This window comes from Boleophthalmus pectinirostris, unplaced genomic scaffold (assembly GCF_026225935.1).
Source record: "Boleophthalmus pectinirostris isolate CB_2022bp ecotype Guang Dong unplaced genomic scaffold, ASM2622593v1 HiC_scaffold_17, whole genome shotgun sequence".
NCBI classification, from domain to species: domain Eukaryota; kingdom Metazoa; phylum Chordata; class Actinopteri; order Gobiiformes; family Gobiidae; genus Boleophthalmus; species Boleophthalmus pectinirostris.
Window position 1 is genome coordinate 7,780,166 of NW_026571115.1, and position 21,607 is coordinate 7,801,772.

The 21,607-nt window shown below is 36.4% G+C and overlaps 1 protein-coding gene and 1 pseudogene across 1 annotated transcript in view; both read right to left on the reverse strand.

Annotated features, from left to right (window-relative positions):
• Window positions 1–4,699: 4,699 nt before the first annotated feature.
• paqr4a (progestin and adipoQ receptor family member IVa) overlaps window positions 4,700–21,607 on the reverse strand; it is a 29,872-nt gene continuing 12,964 nt past the window's right edge. The window contains 2 exon segments of the mRNA XM_020933240.2: window positions 4,700–12,388; window positions 17,154–17,372. Of these exon segments, the coding sequence (XP_020788899.2) occupies window positions 11,955–12,388; window positions 17,154–17,372 (653 nt within the window). The 3' untranslated portion in view covers window positions 4,700–11,954.
• LOC129408777 (5S ribosomal RNA) lies at window positions 16,812–16,929 on the reverse strand (annotated as a pseudogene).

Genomic DNA, 21,607 nt, shown 5'->3' on the forward strand with positions numbered 1-21,607 from the left:
TTACAAATGAAATAATTTTTTACAAATGAAAAAATATATATTTACAAATACACATCTATTTGTAAAGACCAAAATACAAGTTACAGATATTAAATTTGCATTTGTGGATATCAAAACACACGCACAAACCAATGACTATTTGTAGATCATCATCTGTGTATTTGTGAATATTAATGAGACAAAAGTACCACCATATTGTCCATACAGTCTAGTCTGACCATGTTCAGTTTAGTATTATACCTCTGATGACGTAGACCAAGATAACAAGGACTGAGCTGGCAGTGTGGAGCTGGCACAGCACAGACATCTCCATGGAAATAGATCAGTTTAATGCCCTACTGTGAACAATGTGAACTTAAAAAAATCAAAACATAACTTAATCAAATGGATTTTTTTTTTTAAATCTCTTGCAACATTTTTAAATAAAGTTGATGTAAAAAAGACAAAAAACACCAGAGCATTTAAAAATATAGACTTCGTTTATTGCACAATCGTTGCTGGAGGAGGGTGAGAGCCTGTCTGTTACAAGGCTGCCATTTTAGACAAGAGGGGGACAACAGAATTTATTCCAGATTGAAAGATTCCACAGTTTTAATCTCAATTCACATAAACGTCCACCAGAGGGAGCCACACTATTTAAAACGTATTAGAGTAACAGACAGACCCTCGTTTAGCTCCCTTCTTTGTCCAATATAAAGAGCTTCTAAACCTGTACAATTACATAGAGTGGTGTCAGTAGATTTCACAACACATACAATTTTAAACAGGCTGTCCGGCACCCGTTATGATTTAAAAAACTCAAATTTCTTTGTTAGTTTCCTTACAATATATTATAGTTTTAACATACACACAAAAGGACAAATATCAGGTCTGAAAATTCTGCCCTCCAAACATGGATTAACAATACTACTAGTTTAAGTCACTGAATAATTACATATATCGGCCTTTATTTTTATGATTTGTAGCATTGCAAATTGGTCATATACTGTTATAGAATGTTATACAATGGAAAAAATGTAATTCAGTGTAAAATTTGAGTTAATTTCAGCAAAAAATCTGGTTCAGTCATGTATTATAAGTATTGTTCTTTTGTTTTATTTTTCATTAACTATTTACCAGAAGACAGCTGTACCTTTCACGCCCCAGTGACAACTTAAAGACTAACTGACTGTGAATAATAAATAGTGAAGCATTATAGTATATAGTATAGTACAGTACATAGTATATAGTATATCGTAGTATAGAATCCACATGAAATTTGCTGGACTAGACTGAATTTACCATGTTTTTATGTCAATTCCTTAAAGGTGCATTGTGTAACTTTTCTGGCAGAGGGTCTGTCAAATGCTTTTCTCCATGAAGATGTTTTTATTCATCCTGAAATGTTCCACACTTTGACATTTAACAGCTCTACTTCACATTTATTAAATTACAGCTGGTTTTATTACACAAAAATACCTAGAAAAATAGGCATTGTAACTGTGAGTGGGGTTGCCTCTCCACAGATCTGACTGAAGATAGAAAGGTTTAATGCCATACTGTGAAACATTCCAGACAAAGCACTTACATCTCGATGGAGAAAATAATATGACGGATCCTCCACCAGAAAAGTTACACAATGCACCTTTAAGATAACCCCTAAAATCTATAATAAATGTGTTTTCTAAATGTAGTCTAAAGTTAAATTGGTAGACAATGTGCATTTCTTGAAAATAAAATATGATGTTTTGATTCAAGGTGACAAAAATTGCTTCAGGTTCAACTATTTTAACACCACTAATATGAAAAAATTAAAAAATAGTTCCAGAATGTTGCTAATACACAATTAAATAAAAAATGTCCAAGCTAAAACACAATTCTTGGAACAACATTACATTTAATCTTAAGCATTGACTTCTGGAATATATGCAGTCTATGGTTTAAAGACACAGCGCCATCATCTGGTAACTTTGAACAATGCTTGTAAATTGTAAATTCAGCAAACAGCTATTTTGGGAAATGTAGATCAAGCCAAGCCAAATATTTGACCATTAACTTTGATAGAAACCTCAACAATAAGCATCACTGACACTAGCAGTACCGTCGCCATGTTGGTAAGGGCAGAATCCGTCCCGTTTGACTGTTTCTCAGCTACTGTGGCGGCTCCCTGAGAAGTGGGATACCAGTCCACGTTATAGCTAAGCCCTCAGTACATTTATAATAGCTGCTGCTGCTAGTTGCACCACAAACTTAAACTTATATCAAACCTCGGTATAATTCTAATAATATTAACAATGCATAGATAGACTGGGAGGTATCACCGTAACATGCCTGACCACAAATCAACCAATATTGTCACGTCTCCTCCGATAAGTTGTGATCTAAAAAGACTCGAATATAGGGTTACAAAACTTCAAACTTGACATTTTCCACATTTTTTTTTCATAATTGACACAAGACAGTCTTCGTAGATAGTGAATTATGGTTGTGGCTGACGTGGTGAGCTCACAGCAAGAATTAACCAGTCTCACAAGTTAAGATTTTCGGGGAATATATGCAAATGTTACACAGAAATTCAGCTGTTTAAGACCTGGTTTTGCATAGGAGATTTGGTAGATTTCCATTGGTCATTTGGACATTTTGAGAGGTTTTAAACTGGTCTTGACAATTCATCATTACAATTCAAGTTTTATAGCTAAGCAGGTTCAAAATTGCATTGGGGAATTCTCGTATTCATGGGGCTAAACATGCATTTTCAGAAACTGTTTTTTCCTTGGGCGTTATTTGCTGCTTACATCAGCCTATTAGCATTCAGATAAACCTAAGCGAATGCGTATATTTTCGTTTTTCTATTGTCTATATTGCGCCATCTAGTTCTGAATATGTGAAGAAATATTGTATAAAAAAGAATACATCATTTGGAGTGAACCATTTTACTGTATTGATACTTTGCAGCTTTCCTTGGGGGTGTGATGCTAACTAGAGGCACTGTTCTGACTTAATCTGAGCTTTATTTTAACACAATCTGACCAGAAAGAGCTGATTTGGTTGGTTTGGCTACAACAGATGAGCTGATTTGTGCGCTTAAACAAGTCTCTTACACATAAAATTAGCCAACAGTGTTTCAATCAGTCACTCTCACGTTTTTTAATTGAAAATCAAACACCTAAACAGGACCATGAACGCTCATATAGATCAAAAGCTCCTGAAAATGTGCTATTTAAATCCATTTTGCGTTTTTTTTTTCCTGAGATTACACACAGTTTGAGCTTTCAGACAATCTCAAACCTTTTTTATTCTGCTGAACATTCTGCCAGTAAAGCCTACATGTGGAACACCCCCAGCGTGATGTCACTGCAAAGTATCAATTGTCAATTTAGAGGAACGCTGAGTCCTAAAAATGGTACGCAAAGTAGTAGAGTTACACAGAAAGAAGAGATTGAACCCTCACGTTTGTTACTATGAGACAAGACAATTGTTCAAAGCACAAACTGGTCTGTTACATGTATTAAGACAAAATTGGACATCAGTATCTGTAGTAGTTTTGCCATTGCTTGCTTTCAAATTGTCAAAAATGAAAATGAATGATAACCAAAACAAAGTAATGTGGTGCAAAGTTAAACATCTTTCCTTATAGCTCATTTTATTTTATTGTTTATAATTATGGAATTTTTTTTCAAATGGTATCTAAGTTACAATTTTTCCAATCTATTAAAATACCATTAAAAATCTATGCAAAAATCTGTTTACCAATGTATTTATGAACATTGTAGTTTAGTCTAAAATAGTCCCAAGCCTAGATTACAGAGTTTTTTGCAAATTAAAGCCCCACTATGGCACATTTCAGCCAATAAAGTTAAAAAGATAACATAAAGTACAATTTTAATGCCTCATTGACAGTTTAAAGATGCACTGTGTCACTTTTCTGGTGTAGGGTACGCCACCTTTTTTGTTGTTAGGGAGATGTTTTTGCTTTGCTTGGTATGTTCCACAGTATGGCATTAAAGTCGATTCAGCCGTTGTTTCATTAAAGGTGATTTTATTGTTCAGAAATACCTTTAAGAATATGCTCGGTCTGCGCGTCTGAATAGAAACAGATCAGTTTAATGCCATACTGAAACATCCCAGGCTGAACAGTTAAGTACATCTACATCGATACTAAAATGTGACTTACCCTCCCCAAGAAAGGTTACGCAGAGCAGCTTTATTATGGATTTCATTTTAGTGAATTTGTAGTATTTTTTATGAAATTATTTAGCTGTTAAAATTTTGCTATGCCATTTATAAATAATGTTTGGGACACAAGAGCCTTTATAAAATTAACCAGTAGAGGGCGCTTTAAACCACGTCTTTATACAGTACAATGCCAGATGCGTTCAACAGAAACTTGTAGTTGATAAAACTGAAAAAATAAATAAATAAATAAAAATAATAAAATTTTAAAAAATTAAAAAGTTCCCATAACATTTTAAATCTAACGTACTCCCATGCAGTTTCATTCAGATGCCATGACACATTTTATTTTTCTATCAGTAGTATCCCATATGTTTTTAAAGTAGCAGACTAGCATAGCACGTAGCATTTTGTCACTAAAAGGGGCTGTGTGATCTGTGTGGAAAATGTATCTTCACCTTTGAGCGTTGTTAGCACAGGAAGCTTGGGAGGAACTTGTGAGAACAAAAAAAAAAAAAAAAAAAAAAAGAAAACCAGACGTGTAGGCTATAGGTGTAACCATTGGCAACAAAAATGACATGTTGCAAAGTTCATTTCAGACCATCTCCAACAAAACAAACACACAAGTTGATCCCCTTAACAGTTCACCAGAAAACATAAATAATAAATAATCATACAGAAATTTCAAAACACAAAGCAACAAATGCTAAAGGGTCCATTCCTCTTACATTTAAAACAGTGCCATTATAGTGCAAGTTAAACCCGACATACATTAATGCTATGGACAAAATAAATAACATGAAAACATAACTCACAAATGAAAATCTTTGTAAACATGTTCTAAATTGTCAAAAGCTAAAATTGCATTAAAAAACGGCTACATATCGCAGTCACTTTTGGTTGAATTGAAACTTGTTAAAGGCCCATATGACTATTTTCTGATGTTGTTTCCTCATCGCAAAACATATCTGGAGTTGTGTTTTGTTTCATTCACACACGTTTAACACACTAATGATAAAGGTCTGACTCAAAAATGTGTGAATTAATCAAAAAACACAACTCGGGGTATGTTTTTTGAGGCGGTAACAACGTTCTAATATAATTTACGGTTCACAAGAGTAAATTTTGCGTAATATAGAACCTTTAAAGTTAGTAAAAGTAGAGTAGAAGTTTTATTATGTAGTAAAGAATAGAAATATAAAAGACTAAAGCATTATAGCCACCTATAACAGAAGAATAAAATTTTTTCAAAATGCTAAAATAAGTTAGGCAAGAATGAGTGAAGTAGTTTGACTTAAAGATGCAACTTTTCCACTGGAGATTTTATTGCATTGCCCAGAATCTTCCACAGTATGACAAATGTATTTATTAGGTTAGAGGTCAGATCTGTGGAGAGGCAGCCCCCCTCATAGCAAGAATGCATGTTTTCCCGGTATTTTTGAGCTATAAAAACACTTGTAATTGAATAACATTCCAGACAAAGCAATAACACCACCATGGAGATAAATGGGCGGCGTATACTGTACCTCTTACCAGAAAAGTTACATAGCAGCTTTAATTTAGCTGTTTAATTTTGCAACGGTGATAAAAGATTTTCTAATTTTTAGTATCTTGTATTCATATAATTTTTCCTAGAAGTTTCCAATGCCCAACTTGTCCCTGAAGTGGATATTGTCCGGGTGACCATAAAACCGTTGTGTAAAAGAAAAACATGTGCCAAAATGAAAAGATAATCCCGGATAATCTCAACGAAGCTAAACATTTCGGTGAACTCTGACCGCGATTATTTGAAACAGTGAACCCGGGGCTTTCAGACAATACGACTCAATCAGATTATGCAAAAAGCCATATCGCACAAATGAGGAGGATAAAGCAGTGAGTTAACCAAGAGAACATGATTTCAAATGGGTAACTGTGGAATAAAATGCAACTTTTCTGGTAGAGGGTCGGTCACCTTCTTGTCACCACAGCGATGCTATAAAACACCCCCCCTGTATTGCATTTAACTCTTCTCGGATGTAAGCAGCTGGCCTCATCAGGTCAAATTACAGGTCAGATCTGTGGAGGCTGTCCTGCTCACACTCACAGTAAGAATGCAGGTTTTTCAAGGTTTAAGATACAAAAAAATGACCTGTACTTGAATCAATGCTAGAGTTTAATGCCATAGTGTGGAAAATTTCAGACAAAGCAATGATATCTCCATGGAGACAAGCAGGTGGCAGACCCTCCACCGGAAAAGTTACATAGTGCACCTTTAATCTTTGAAATTACACAAGAGTTTTCAGTCATTTTTCAAGTTTGCATTGATCGATTTCATGATTATAACTTATTTAATTTTGACACTTAATAAAACATACAGTATGTGCAATGTAAAACAGTACATGTACTTTCAGTGCATGTACTACCTGTATTTTCTATTAAATTTGGCAAAAATGTGTTAAAAAGACCATTTAAAACAACATAATGTGATTTATAGTCCTCGCTTCGTTCAAATAAACACATTCATGACGTTTTAGTCATGATAAATGCTGCTCAGTGCATTACATTTCAGTATCATGGAAACATTTGAATAACAAACTAGTTTACAGGACTATGTGTCAAATGAAACAAGTCTGTGTTTCATAAACGATGTTGTAGATCAGAGACTGGGACAGAATAGTCAACTGATTAAAGGTCCTATATTACGCAAAATTGACTCTTGTAGCTTTAAGGCATGATATAATATTGTTACCTCATCACAAATATACCTGGAGTTGTGTTTTGTTTCATTCACATGTTTGAGTAATCCTTTATTATTAGTCTGTCTACTTTTCCATAGCTCAAAATGCTCTGTTCCACCTTGTGATGTCATGTGGTAATACAGCAAGTGCTCCACTGTGTTTTTAAACCCTATACACCTTCACTAGAATCAGTTGGACTTTCTCAGACGTGGAATTTCCAATCTCTGTTTAACAAAAGGTAAAAGGTAGCTGTTAAAAACTACTACTTCATGACATTACAAGCTGGAATAGAGCATTTTGAGCTTTAGAGATGTATACAACAACATTATAACACACTTAAATGTTCTCAAAAGTCAAATTTGCAAAATATGGGAGCTTTACAGAGTAGTTATTAAAAAGTAACACAACTTTTAAAATGTCTGCTTTTTCATACCACGCATTCACCATAGTGCATTTCTTTCATTGTGCATTCTTAAGAGACAGCTTTTCATTTCCACACAGAACAATAGTGCAAAACAGCCTAGCAAAATTAGAAAACTCTAAACACAATGTCAACTCAAAAACAACAATATAAGACAGGAATGAACCCTTTAGCTTCCCCGGTCCACACACAAACTCATTTAGAGGCAATGGCAAAAAACTATATGTTATAACCAGAGCTGGGCACCGTTCAAAAGTATTCAATCCAGATTTACCTGTCTGAAATCTGTGGGTTCAGATTTCTGTTTATATGTGACATTTTGAAGAATTGTTGATTGTTAATTCCTATAGTAACAGTGCTGAATTTTCATCTTTCTGAAAACCATGGATATCAGGTTTACAATACTTGCTGCATTCATCAATAATAAACAGTAGGGATGTAAAGAGTATTTGGTTAATTGATATTACCATATTTCCAGGTAAGCCGTGGTTTTGATTTGAATTATGAAAAACTGTGAATATTTGTTATATTGTGATGTTTCTTCTCACAAAAAATACATTACACACAAAACATTTTACATTATTTTGAGCAAAATTATAAGTTTTAAATTAAAACTAGTAGATTTGGTCATTGATAAGCACCATGATTGCAAGTAAACTTTTAAAATCTTCGTATATTATCCATGTTGACATCTAAATGAACTATGCTGTAAATGATTTTGTTTTGAGAAAGCCAATATATATGTAATTTTGTGAAGACAGGATTGTGATTACTCTTGAAATTACAATGTATAGCTGTGTAACTTTCTAATGGAGGGTCCGCCATCTGCCTGTCTTCATGGAAATGTCACTGCTGTCTCTAGAATGTCCCACAGTATGGCATTAAACATTTTCTATTTCCATGGAGACAAGCCCACACTGCCTCCAGACCAGGTTTGTGGCAGACCCCCTGCCAGAAAAGTTACAAAGTGTACGTTTAATAGCATTTTATACTTTTCAAGCAAGTACCAAAGACAATCAGCAATGCTAAAACTTTCAGCAGCTGTATTGTACCTTCAAATATTATTCAACGGTGCCCAGCCCATGTTATAAATCCTTTTTGTTGGCAATGAAATTCAAAACCGCGTCAAAAACACATTAAACTAGTGAGATATGGATTTGGTGCATAGGTAAGGACAGGAACAATGGAGCAGGTCTGTCTAAACGATTGATATAATAAAGGATATAGTCAGACAAAAGCATGAAACTGGGCTTTTAACAGTGGGTTTGAAAATGTTGTACAAGAGAGATACCAAATAGGGGTAATTGTGTTTTTGAATAGGGCTGCACAGAATATAGAGAATTCAAATCCGATTATCAGATCAAACAAACAATTAAATTAAATGTACTGCGCTTAGTAACCTATAAAGCAAGGTACACAGACATAATAGCAAGGTACAAACTATTCTAATTTGACCAAAAACAAGTCCATAATAGTTCTTTAATCTCATTTCTCCATTTCAAAGTTCTTGGTTTCAATCACTTGGGACAGTTTTGACTAATCAGAGAATGAATCTCTGCATTATATAGATAGCTAAAGCAGTTAATAAAGGTGCACTGTGTGACCTTTTGGTGCTAGTTGTCTCCATGGTGTTGTTATTGCTTAGCCTGGAGTGTTCCACAATATATCATTAAACTTTAAACTAAACTAATCTCCACGGTAAGAATATGTGTTTTTCCATGTGTTTTTAAGCAACAAAAACACCTGAAGTTGAATGAATGCAAAATAAATAGGTTTAATGCCGTACTGCGTAATAACATCTCCATGGAGACAAGCAGGTGGCAGAACGCACCTTTAATATAGCTATAGAAAATTAAAAGTGTTTTCTCATATTGTACAGCCCTATTTTTTTTTTTTTACCAAACTACTTAAATAACTGATTTGAAATGTAAATTGTCTAGTAAAATGTCCTTAATAGAAAACTATTCAAAACTGTAGACATCTTTTTACAGACAACATATCAGCTGACTTAAACTGACACCAGTAATGGAGTAAGAGTGGGTACAGGGCCAGAGGTTTGATGGTTCAACTCTGGCTACAACCATTACACACTGCCACTGCGTCTTTGGGCAAGGCACTTCGTCCACCTTGCCTTCAGAGTCAATACCACAGCTTTTCATCATGGACTTAACTTTAACATAACAATATATCAACACTTCATGCACCACTGAAAAAGCCCAAATCATTTCTTTCACTTATTCGAGCGCGTACAGACGTTAATGGAGGCCCTGTCCAAACTAAAGCCTGTATTTTCTTGTTGTAAACCACATGCAAATATTCTCTGTATTGTCAGTTGGAGCCTAAAGCCAGGAAGCAATCTCTCTACAAAGAAAGACAGTGAAAAAAAAAACCAATGTCCAAACAGGAAATCATGTACAATGTTGTTTTTCCTCCATATTTTAATCTATAGAGCTACATTACAAAGACATTTTAGGTTTGTTTTATGGTCCTATTGCTATGGCCCTGAAACATTTCTTATATTTCATTGTAGCATGAATGGACTTGGTTCTCAATAGGATCTAAAGCTTCAGATGGAAATGTATTATTAGTTATATTTATCTGTTTACACATTTCATGGACAATGTTGAAATAAATCTTTGGAATATTGTTAAGCTTTTCAATAAAACACTAAAAATGTTGTTCTAAAAATGTTTAGCTTTCATTCCGAATTTCAGATCAGGTTTTGTATATATATAAATATCTATATAGCACACCAGTTTTACTCCATAGCCTGGTAACTCTAAACAATATCATTATGTACCCAGATGCTCTTTGTTTTTATTATGATGATGATTATTATTACAGTGATTTACATTTGGGTTGTTACTTATTACCCTGCTGTTTTTAGGGTAAACTGTTCATTTAACAACCTGTCACCCATGGGTGCTTGCCACACCCTATTTAAGTTGGCTGCCTAGAGCTCTTCCTCTATTTGCCTGTTGAAGATCTAGGGCTGAAAACTTCCTGATGTCCCAAATGAATTCACAATTTGCAAGTAAAACGGTGTGCAGGATTCTTCTCTGTCTAGATCAGGGTTTGTAAAAGTTGTAGTTGTTGTTGTTGACATATTTGACAATTTCCAAAAGTTGAAGCATTTCTTTTCAAAGCTAAATATGCCAAACTAGGAAATTTCAGGTTTCAGTTTGAAATATTTTCTTTCACTTTTGGGCAGAAATTGAAATGCAATTTATTGAAACAGGAATGAATAATGCTGGTCAAATCTGCAAAAACCTAAAACTAAAAGATGTACTAAAATGTCCTCAAAAATTGCTCAGATCTATAATGTTAAGTGAAAGTGATTCTAACTAAAGTATTTTAAATTAAATTCTTTTTCTCAGTGCTGTCTTGATTGAGACCTGCTCTGACAGCCTCCTGTACATTTTCACACCTAAAGCTGCAGCAAAGTGACAGAGACACAAACCCTGTTCAAACCCAGGGGCCGAATGTCACAAGAGGAAAAACAGAAAGCAGTCTGTAGTTAGTCAAGTACATGTCTTTCAAGATGCACTACATAATTTTTGTGGTGGAGTGTCGCCAGCTTGTCTCCATGGAGATGTTATGTATGCCTATATATTTAGATACAATTTGAGTAATTTTTTTCTTAACCAAATTCATTTAAATGTTGTATAGAATTGTCCAGTGACCATACATTTATTTCTTCATAATTGAGTTTTGAATTTCCACTTTGACTAAGAAGTCGCTATAAGTCAAACTGCTAATATTCTAAAAAAGTTTTTGATTTCAGCTTCCCGTTTCCAATTTCGAGGACATTTTCCACTTCAAAACATATACTTAGTTTTAAAATGTTAATCCCTATGGCAGTTAACTGTAGCTTTAACTTCTCATCATTTTGAAACCCACAGATAGATAAACTTAATTTATTTGATTTACTTTTTGCTCCTGTCTGATGCCTTATTTGTCATGCTCTATTACTTGACTAAACATTTGTATCGCTTAATTTTGCAAATAATAATAAAAAAGATATAATAAATTTTGGAGATTTGTTTTCTGGTTACATTTTGAAAAATCTTAGTTTGGACAAGGCCTTAAAGGGGCACTATGTAACTTTTCAGTTGGGGTTCGTCACTTGCTTGTTTCTACGGATACGTCTCTCTGGAATGTTCCACAATATGACATTAAACGGCTCTACCTTTAACATTTTCTACATTTAATCAATTACAGTTAGTTTTAAAGGGCAAAAATACCTATAAAAACAGGCATTCTGACTGTGAGAGGGGAATCTCTTCATATTCTTCTTCGTTCTATTCTTTGTGAAGATAAAAAGCTTTAATGCCATACTGTGAAATATTCCAGCCAAAGCAATAGCATCTCCATTAAAAAAAAGCATTTGACAGATGCTCCTCCAGAAAAGTTACACAGTGCACCTTACTGCGGTGAATAATTCAAAACTTCTCGAAGACGTTTTTGCCGCTTGCTTCTTTTGCACCTGTATCCCGATGGAGGAGAGAAGTAGACAGTTAAAGATATGAACATTCAAGGACTAACACATGCATAAGTTTCCCCTTTTATTCCTTACATCTCCGCACAGCCCCTCGCCCTATTGTCTTTTTAGTTAGTCCTAAAGTCTGGCATTTGAGGACACAGGGGCTGCTTGGGAGGGGTCAGTCCGTGGGGCAACTGTAACTATTGATCCAGAGCAAGTCGTCTAGCACCCCCCAGTGGAGATAGAGGATGGACCCCACCACAAGCACGTGCATGATCTGATGACTGTTGCACCAGTAGTCAAACAAACCCGGTCTGAACCTCTCCGGGATGCGCGCGATGTTTATGACTCCGCCCAGAACCGCCAGCACGTCCATGGTGACAAAATGGCGGAGCGACGTCGGGCTGCCCCCCCCCACCCCAACCCAGCGCAGGATGAAGAAGGAGAATCGGAAAAGGGCCTGCCAGGCGAAGGAGCGCAGGCGCCGGACGGAGCTGCGCGCGGTGACGGCGCAGTAGATGGCGTGCGTGGAGAGGAGGATGTAGAGGAGCAGCGCCAGGGTCCGGATCACGGGGTAACACAGGAGCGTGCTGTAGACGATCGGCAGCATCCCTGAGAAGAGAGGGAAAAAAAAAGAAAAAGAAGGAAGGAAGGAAGAATAGGAAGAGAGAAGAAGAGGAGAGTCAGAAAAACATATAAAGGTTTGGGTTCACACTTGCAAACTTCAAAACACCACACATGTCAAAACTGAGACAACTGATACTTCTTCATGTATGTCTATGGAAGAATGTTTCTGCAGTTACCATGGCGACACAGTGCACACATTAGCAAACGCAGCCAAAAAAAGGTTCTGAGATTGTCTGAAAGCTTAAGAAAAAACACAAAATGGATTTAAACAGCACATTTTCAGGAGCCTGTGATCAATACAAGCATTCATGGTACCATTTAGGTGTTTGATGTGCAACAAAAAAGGTGAGAGTGACTAACTGAAGAGAAAAAAACCCAAAAAACGTCAGTGCGAGAAGAAGTTGTTTGACAGCACAAATCAGCTCTCCTGTTGTAGTTCCAGATCTTTATGGTCAGATTGTCTAACTTAAGTAACACAGCTTCAGACAGAACAGTGCCTACAGTTAGCATCACATCCCCCAGGGAATGTTGACATCAGCTGCAAAGTATCAATACTGCTCCTGGTGCAGACAGCTCTTCTGATGGTGCTTTCTCGACGGATTCATCTGTACTCAGACTAATGTCCATTATTTAAAGTGCGTGTGTGAGAGAGTGGATAGAGTGGAAGTAAATATTGAAAATAAACGATAATATTTAAACTAATTTATGCCACAAACCACAAAAATTATTCTAAATTTACAATTATTGTTAAAGGCGCATTGTGCCACTTTTCTGGTAGAGGGTTCATAAAATGCTTTTCTTCATAGACATGTTTTGCTTTGTCTGGAATGTTTCACAGTATGGCATTAAACCTTTCTATCTTCATGGAGACAAAACCAGACAAAGTTACAGGTCAGATCTGGGAGAGGTAACCCCACTCATGGTCTGAATGCTTGTTTTTCTAGGTATTTTTGAGCTGTAATTGAATAAATGTAAGATCTGTTGAAAGTCATACTGTGGAACATTCCAGGCAGAGCAAGGACATATCCATATAAACAAGCAGGTTAGTTACACAATGCACCTAAAAAAATCATGAGCTGCAGTACATAAACAGCAGAATTAAACAGTATGTAGTTTGCATCTGTAATAAGTCATAGAAGTTATTCCTTCAACCTTTAATGGATTAAATCTTATCGTATAACAAAAAATCCCCCTTAAATTTCCCAGTCGTGTAAAGAGGATAAAACGATATAGTAGTTATCGTGACAGGCTTAGTTGAGACAGAATCATTTGAATTGTCTCTCTTAAGCACTTGGAGTTACATGCAAAGTGTAAAAAGCTTGATTTGATTTGATAAGCCCGGACTAGACCGTGACTAAACCAGGACTAGACCAAATGGATCAAACCAAGTCTGCATCAGGAAGCCCAATGACGAAAGGTGAGGCTAAGGACACAGTGACATAACTTGAAAAAATAAACTGTGGAAATATAAGTTCTGTACCTCAAAAGTTAAATAACTTGTCAGAGATTCATGGACATATGAGAGAGGATATAATGTCATATGAATAAAAGTAAAAAAAAACAAAACTATAACCACATCCAGAAGGGGCAGGGCTGCGTTTAACTCTAATGCTAACTGGAGGCACTGGTCTGTCTGAAGATCTGTGAGTCAAGTTAAGCTGGAATCTGAGTTTGATTTTAACACAATCTGACCAGAAAGCGCGGACTCGGTTGGAACTACAAAGGTGAGCTCATTTTGTTGAAAATTAAACACCGGGACCATGAATGCTCGTATTGATCACAGGCTCCTGAAAATGTGTTACTTAAATCCATTTTCTGCTAATGTCTGCACTGAATCACCATGGCAACTGTTGAACATTTCAACGAAAGAGAAAACACACACCAAAGTTCTTGTAGATGCGCAAACGCATGGAACAGCAATTTAAAAGTAAAAAAAAATCCATAGCGCACTCAGATGGTTGAAGTAGACTGTGGTCCAAAGCAAGAAAAATGATCTGACGAAGGCTTTTTGATGAAACATTATTTAAAAATAAAAAAGCTTTTGGACATTGGCCATCTGAGTGTGCAATGCATTTTTTCACTTTTAAACTACTGAACTTTCTGCCAATAGAAATACATGTAGAACACCTCCAGTATTTTGTCACTGCTAAGTATCAATAGCCACACATGTTAGTTCTGTGGCACACTGTTGCTAAGGTGAATGAGTTTGCTCTCTCCCTGTTACCAGTTCATAAAATGTACTAACAGGACATTCACAAGTATTTTTATAAGCACTTACTGCATATCTGAGAGGATGTGAGGGTCCATTCTCCAAGCTTCTTATAAATATAAAGCCCCATTTATGGTTTAAATAAGAGATTTTGAAGGGTGTTCATAGTCCGCTCAGCATAAACAGTACTGCTACTTTACACAACTTGAAAGTGCACTATGTAACTTTTCTGGAGGAGGGTTTGCCACCTGCTTATGTCCACAGAGATGTTACTGTTTTGGAATGTTCCACAGAATCTTGCTTTCATTCAATAACACATTTTTTTTTCATTACAAAGACAGACATTGAATATCATGTATTCTTACTGTAAAGGGCTCACCTCTTTATAGATCTGACCTGTAAGTTACTTGCTGCCATGGTGATACGTTTATTTATTTATTTGACAGGTTTGAATATGTTAAATGAATGAGTGAATTAATTGATATGCACAAATAAAATGAAGTAGAATTCCTAAAAATAACGACTCCCTAATAAAGAGTCTCATTACTGCGGAAATAGCAAAGACACATTTAGAGATTTTTTCACACTTAAAATAAATAAACAAAAAACCTATTGTCAAACTCTGCACCAACTCCCACCTCAGAACATTTTTGGATTTCCAAGAGAACCGTTTAATGAACTAAAGCAAGTCTGAAAAGGACTAACTCACAGAAAAAATGTTGTTGTGCTTTCTTAAATTATAAAATGTTCAAATATCCATCCATCCATATTCGTCCGCTTATCCGGGGCCGGGTCGCGGGGGCAGCAGCCTAAGCAGGGACTCCCAGACTTCCTTTACCCCAGACACGTCCTCCAGCTCCTCCGGGGGGACCCCGAGGCGTTCCCAGGCCAGCCGAGAGACATAGTCCCTCCAGCGTGTCCTGGGTCTTCCCCGGGGCCTCCTCCCAGTGGGACATGCCCGGAACACCTCCTGAGGGAGGCGCCCAGGAGGCATCCGGAACAAATGCCCGAGCCACCTCAACTGGCTCCTCTCGACGTGGAGGAGCAGCGGCTCTACTCCGAGCTCCTCCCATGTGACTGAGCTCCTCACCCTATCTCTAAGGGAGCGCCCAGCCACCCTGCGAAGGAAACTCATTTCAAGCGCTTGTATCCGCGATCTCGTCCTTTCGGTCACTACCCAGAGCTCATGACCATAGGTGAGAGTAGGAACGAAGACTGACCGGTAAATCGAGAGCTTCGCCTTTCGGCTCAGCTCCCGCTTCACCACAACTGTCCGATACAGCGACCGCATCACTGCCGAAGCTGCACCGATCCACCTGTCAATCTCACGTTCCGTCCTTCCCTCACTCGTGAACAAGACCCCGAGATACTTGAACTCCTCCACTTGAGGCAAGTTTTTGTAGACTCACAGTAAATAAAACTTTAACTCAAGTAAGAATACTGTTACAATGTAAGAAAATGTCAATTTTTTGTAAAATTTTGTTAAAAAGTTAATCCAGTAAATGTAATGCTATATTACACCTCTGCTTATAATTGTGTTTACATTACAGAAATACACTATTATGATCAGGTCCTTGGTGTTCGTCTTCACCGGCCCATATAAAAGTGCCTGCACTCATCCACAGGGTCCCAGTACGCAGCCTGATCAATAATCGCTTTAGCGGAGGTCGGACCACTGCTTACATTGGCCAATTGACTCTGACTCGGTCGTCAAATATGTTCAGTCCAATCGATATGAATGCACCTCTAAGCAAAACAGTTTTATGGTAAATCATTGTTGCTCAATCATAAAGAGAAGAGCAGAGCAGCCATAAGGAACATACAATGTCATAAATGATCACAGACGTGCTGAGAGAACAATAACATGAGAGGTTTGAAATCACTTTGTATTCAAAGCAATAGAGCTACTTAAAGGCCCATATGACGTTCTTTTCTGATCTGTGTTAGAATATTGTTTCCTCATCAAAAACATACCTGGAGTTTATTAACACCTGGAGTTACATGGCACCTTTCATTCACTCAGTGGTGGTATACTTCTATTGTAGCCACAGCTGCCCTGGGACAGACTGACAGAAGCAAGGCTGCCAATCTTCTCCATCAGGTCCCTCCAACCATCACCAACATTCACACAAACATCACTTTCATACTGGGCAACGTGGGTGAAGTGTCTTGATAATGACAGTTTTTGTGACTGGCATCCCACTGTGGCACCTGATTTTCCGAGTGGTCTCCCATCCAAGTACTAACCAGGCCTAGCCTTGCTTAGCTTCTGAGATCTGACAAGATCAGCCTTTGACAAGCTGGTATGGCCACAAGGCTGTGTTTTGTTTCATTAACACATATTTAACACACAAATCCTGCATATTTAGGCTCTTCTCTCAAACAGAAAACACTCATTTGGAATTGCCAATTTCTGTGTATGTTTTTGATGAGGAAATAACATCATAACATAGATCAGAAAAGAGCATAATATGGGCCCTTTAAAATGGATAATTACACAGCCCTACTGACACAAGACATAAACGTTTCCATAAATCTTACCCAGTGTGTTGATCATGCAGATGCCACAGACGTCGAGCTTGAGCAGGGTGTGGTAGACTGGCTCTCCCCCCTCGTGGTTCATGAACAGGTGGTAGAGCACGGAGCCCAGCTGAGGGGACAGGCAGGCCAGGAAGTGCACCACACCCAGCCACGTCACTCCGATCTGGGACCAGGGGATGTTCAGAGGCAGCAGCACCAGGAAACAGACCAGAGGGATGCCTGGAGGAAGAAAGATGAGACAGGTTAGCTCATGTTATATCTATGAGTTATGAATTCCAAAGTGATGAAACGTTAGCACTGTTCCCATTAAGTTTTCCCATAGACTCAAAAAATTCAAATATCAGGAGTTAGGCTATATGTTAACTATATCCATAAATGTGTAAATGAGTGCCATATATCAGTCTAGAGTGAATCAGGTCAGTTGATTTAAGTCCACATTTAAAACAAACAAAAAAACTTTGCAATCTATGGCATTTCAGAAACAGATTTTAAATAAAGTATTGCTGCAGTTATAATTATAGCTGATTAGCCCTGAGCAAGCTTTTCAAACTTAACATTTTTGGTGAAAGTCTGTGGGAAAAATAAATGAGAAAAGTATTCCATCTGGAACTGGAGCAGACGGTCACTGTTGAGCTCTATTAAGATAATTCATGATAAAAAACAAAATTATTCTAAGCTCTTAATACTTTGGCTTTTTAGAATATCGCCTCCTGTGGTTTACAGTGAATCATTCTTCATGTCGATAAATGTGATTCTTGTAAAATCCAAATCTTTTTCCACAGTTTAAACCCTAAATGAGCCTTATCATAGTTACATCACAGGTCTGGAAAGACAGGTTTGAATAATTTACCTGCAGAGGATTAGACTGGCCTCGCCCGCTTGGACTCAATGGTGATTCGAGACACTTAGGGTGGTGCCAGGGACGGAGTGATAGTTTCATTTAACAAAAGGCTCATGTTTACATCTGGATAAGCTTTGTGGTTTAAGGTTCACAGAGCCACATGGTAGTTTACTTGCTTACTTATTTATTTGTAAAGGGACAGGACACATTAATGGACAGTTTAAGGTTCTATATTACGCAAAATTGACTCTTGTGAGCTTTAAACCGTGTTATAATGTTGTCACGTCATGAAAAACATATCTGGAGTTGTGTTTTGTTTCATTCACACATGTTTGAGTAACTCTAAGTCTGTCTGCATCTTCAAAGCTCAAAATGCTCATTTAACAGCAGCTTTTTACCTTTTGTTCAGTAGACATTGGCATCATAATATTGAAGGTGTGTGGAGTTAAAAAAACACAGTGGAGCACTTCCTGTTTTCTGTTTGAGAGAAGATCTCTTGTGTGTTAACCACGTGTGAATGAAACAAAACACAACTCCGGAATGTTTGTGATGAGGAAACAACATTATAACGTAGATCAGAAAATAGCGTAACATTAAAATATAAAAGATTATGACCAACGTGGCTAATTTTCATTTTCAGTCCCTCAGCACGTTGAGGTCAAACAAGTGCTGTCCCTTTGCAAATAAATAAAAAAAGCCTGAATGATTTGGAGAAAAATATGTAATTACAATTTTTCTGACAAACACTGTGATTGCGATTTGATTGGCTATTCATGTTTTAATAATAGGATTCAGTTAAAAGTTCACATTTTAACACGTCCACAAGAAATGACAAAAAGACTGAATTATGAACTGACAAACTACGGTAATACAAGAATCATATTTCAGAACATGTTTGTACATTCAAATTGTGATTTTGATTCGATTGTGATTAATTTTGCAACCCTACCACCCGGGGCTTGTACAAAGATAATTTTTACTTTTATATTCTAACACAAAATTAAACAATATTACCGTGAGTTGTTATTTTTTAATTAGACAAAGAACAATGGAACGTTTTCTAGTGCTGCCTGTCTCAGTGATTGCTTTACTTGGAATCTTCTTACCTAGTCCAGAACCTCTTTTATATATTATTTATACAGAGTTTGGTCACCATACTAGGAATGTTCCACAGTATGGCATTACACTCTCACATATTACAGAAAAAGTGTGCCATCTGAGTGTGCTATATGTATTTTTTTCATTTTTAAGTTGCTGCATTTGCACCTCTACAAGAACTTTGGTGTGTGCTTTCTGTTTCATTTGATCACACTTATCTCTGTCATTAATTTATTTTTTAGAAACATGGAACATTCCAGGCAAAGCACAAAGCTCCATGGAGACAAGAAAATGGCAAACCCTCCACCCTAAAAGTTACATAGTACATCTTTAACGCCAGATTTTGATCATAATGGTTGCGTAGTGTTACAAATGGATATGTGTCTTCATGTAACAGATAACCCTATGTCCTGTCAATCATCATATCATCTTTGCACTTACAACTTTCCTTACAACCTCTTGTATTTTGCTGATATATTTTATTACTTATTTCAATTTTATTTTGACTTGTACATATACATTTATATAATTACCAGTATGCCTTATTATGTGACACCAGTCTCTTGCTATTGTTGCAACTTATTTAGAATTGATTATTATCATGTATATGTATTTGTTCTCTTTGTTATCATGATATATTGTGATGAGTAGGGGTATGCAAAAATATCAAAATATCGATATATTGTATTGTATAATATGATGATACAGTATTGATATCGGTAACTGCTGTATCGATATATCGCCAACAGTATTTTTTGGTACATTTTACTAAATAATTTTGTTACAGAGCTACAGTTTTTTTGTTTGTTTAGTGAAAGGAAAGTCGTTTATGCAACACATTTGACATTTTCACTGTTTTGATGATTTAAATGTGTGTGTTTCATATTAACTTTGCACAAAAAGTGGTTTAACAAATACTTTTAGTATCGCAGCCATGATTTAGCCATTATTTTTATAGAATCGTATCAAATTGATTTGAAATATATCGTATTGAACCGATATGTATCAAGGTACGTATCACATCGGCAACTTCTTAATGATACCCACCTTTTGTGACGAGGTGTGAAGTGTGAGCTACTATGTCCTAATGATTTCCCTTGTGCATTAATAAAGTTTGTCTGAGTCTAAGTGTCATATGTCATCTGTAATGTTGTCGTTGTCTATTCTTTGTTGTTGTTTTTTTAATGGCTCATGGTGCTTTTTGCACATGTTTTTCAAGTGTGCTTTTAACTACAAATGGCAAATAAAATGAGACAAACTTTACTGGTCCACAAGGAAATTACTTTGACACAGTAGATCATGCATCACAGTATAGTATAATGACAAAAAGTAAAAATATAAATGGTAATGGAATAATAAATTCAAAATAAGTAGCAAAAATAGCAAATGGGGCTTAAATAAGGCACAACTATATAAAAGTATATGTACAAGGAAAGTAAAAAGAAATGTAGTAATATAAATACATTATATCACAGTTATATACAATAGGTCATAAAATCCAGCTCTAAAACAATAATTCCTTGTATCTAGAGGTCTAAAGTACAGGTTTGATATGGTTATGTAGTTGTGTGCAAAAAATACTATGTAAATTATTCAAATATAGACAACACATATCCTTATAGGGACCAATACTTTGCTTAACCTGTTGCAGTATACCACATATGAACAAGGTTACATAATTATAGATGACCTGCCTAGCAACACAAAGACAAGTATGCACTGCAGGCAGCATATAAAGGGAATCAAACCATCAACCCCCTGGTAAATGGGTCTATCTTCAGTGGAATAGTGTGCGAGCAGTTACGGGCTTAAACTGTGCTGAGTCCAGTGCAGACAACAGCAAGAAGTCAAGAAATGTCAAGACTCACTTCAGCCTCAGCTCTGACTGGACTGACACAGCCCCCAGTGGAGCCTGACTGCAGAGGGTCTCAAACTGGGGTGCAGGGCCTTATAATGGTGTTAGGGCTACAAAATATACGAAAAAAAAAAAATCTACGAAGACAAATTTGTATTGTGCTATGATATTATTGCAATTTTGAATGACACAATAAGCTTAGTAACGTTAAAACAATAATGTACTATTTTACTAGTCAAACGTGTCCAAATAAAAACATAAATCAAACCTAAAACATGGCAAAAATAGGACTTAAAAGACCTTGTACCCATTTTTGTATTTGAGCAAAGTTGGTCTTGCCCCATAGATATACTACATAAGCAGCTTTTGAGGTCAAAATACTGTATAAATGCAAGTTACAGCAAGATTTTAAAAAAGACAGGATATTTTGTTCTTTGTAGAGGACATAGTATCTAAATAACTGCACCCTTTGTGATTTGATAATTGTGCCAAGTCCCCAACTCAAATTGCGACTTTGATTTCAATATATTGTGGAGTCCTAATCACATGTTGCTTAGGAATAGACTCAATACAGATTCTGATACCATGATGATAATAAAAAACACTCTTTAATTAGTGATTTTCAATAAACAACTATGTGGTCTTATATGTGTGTACTCC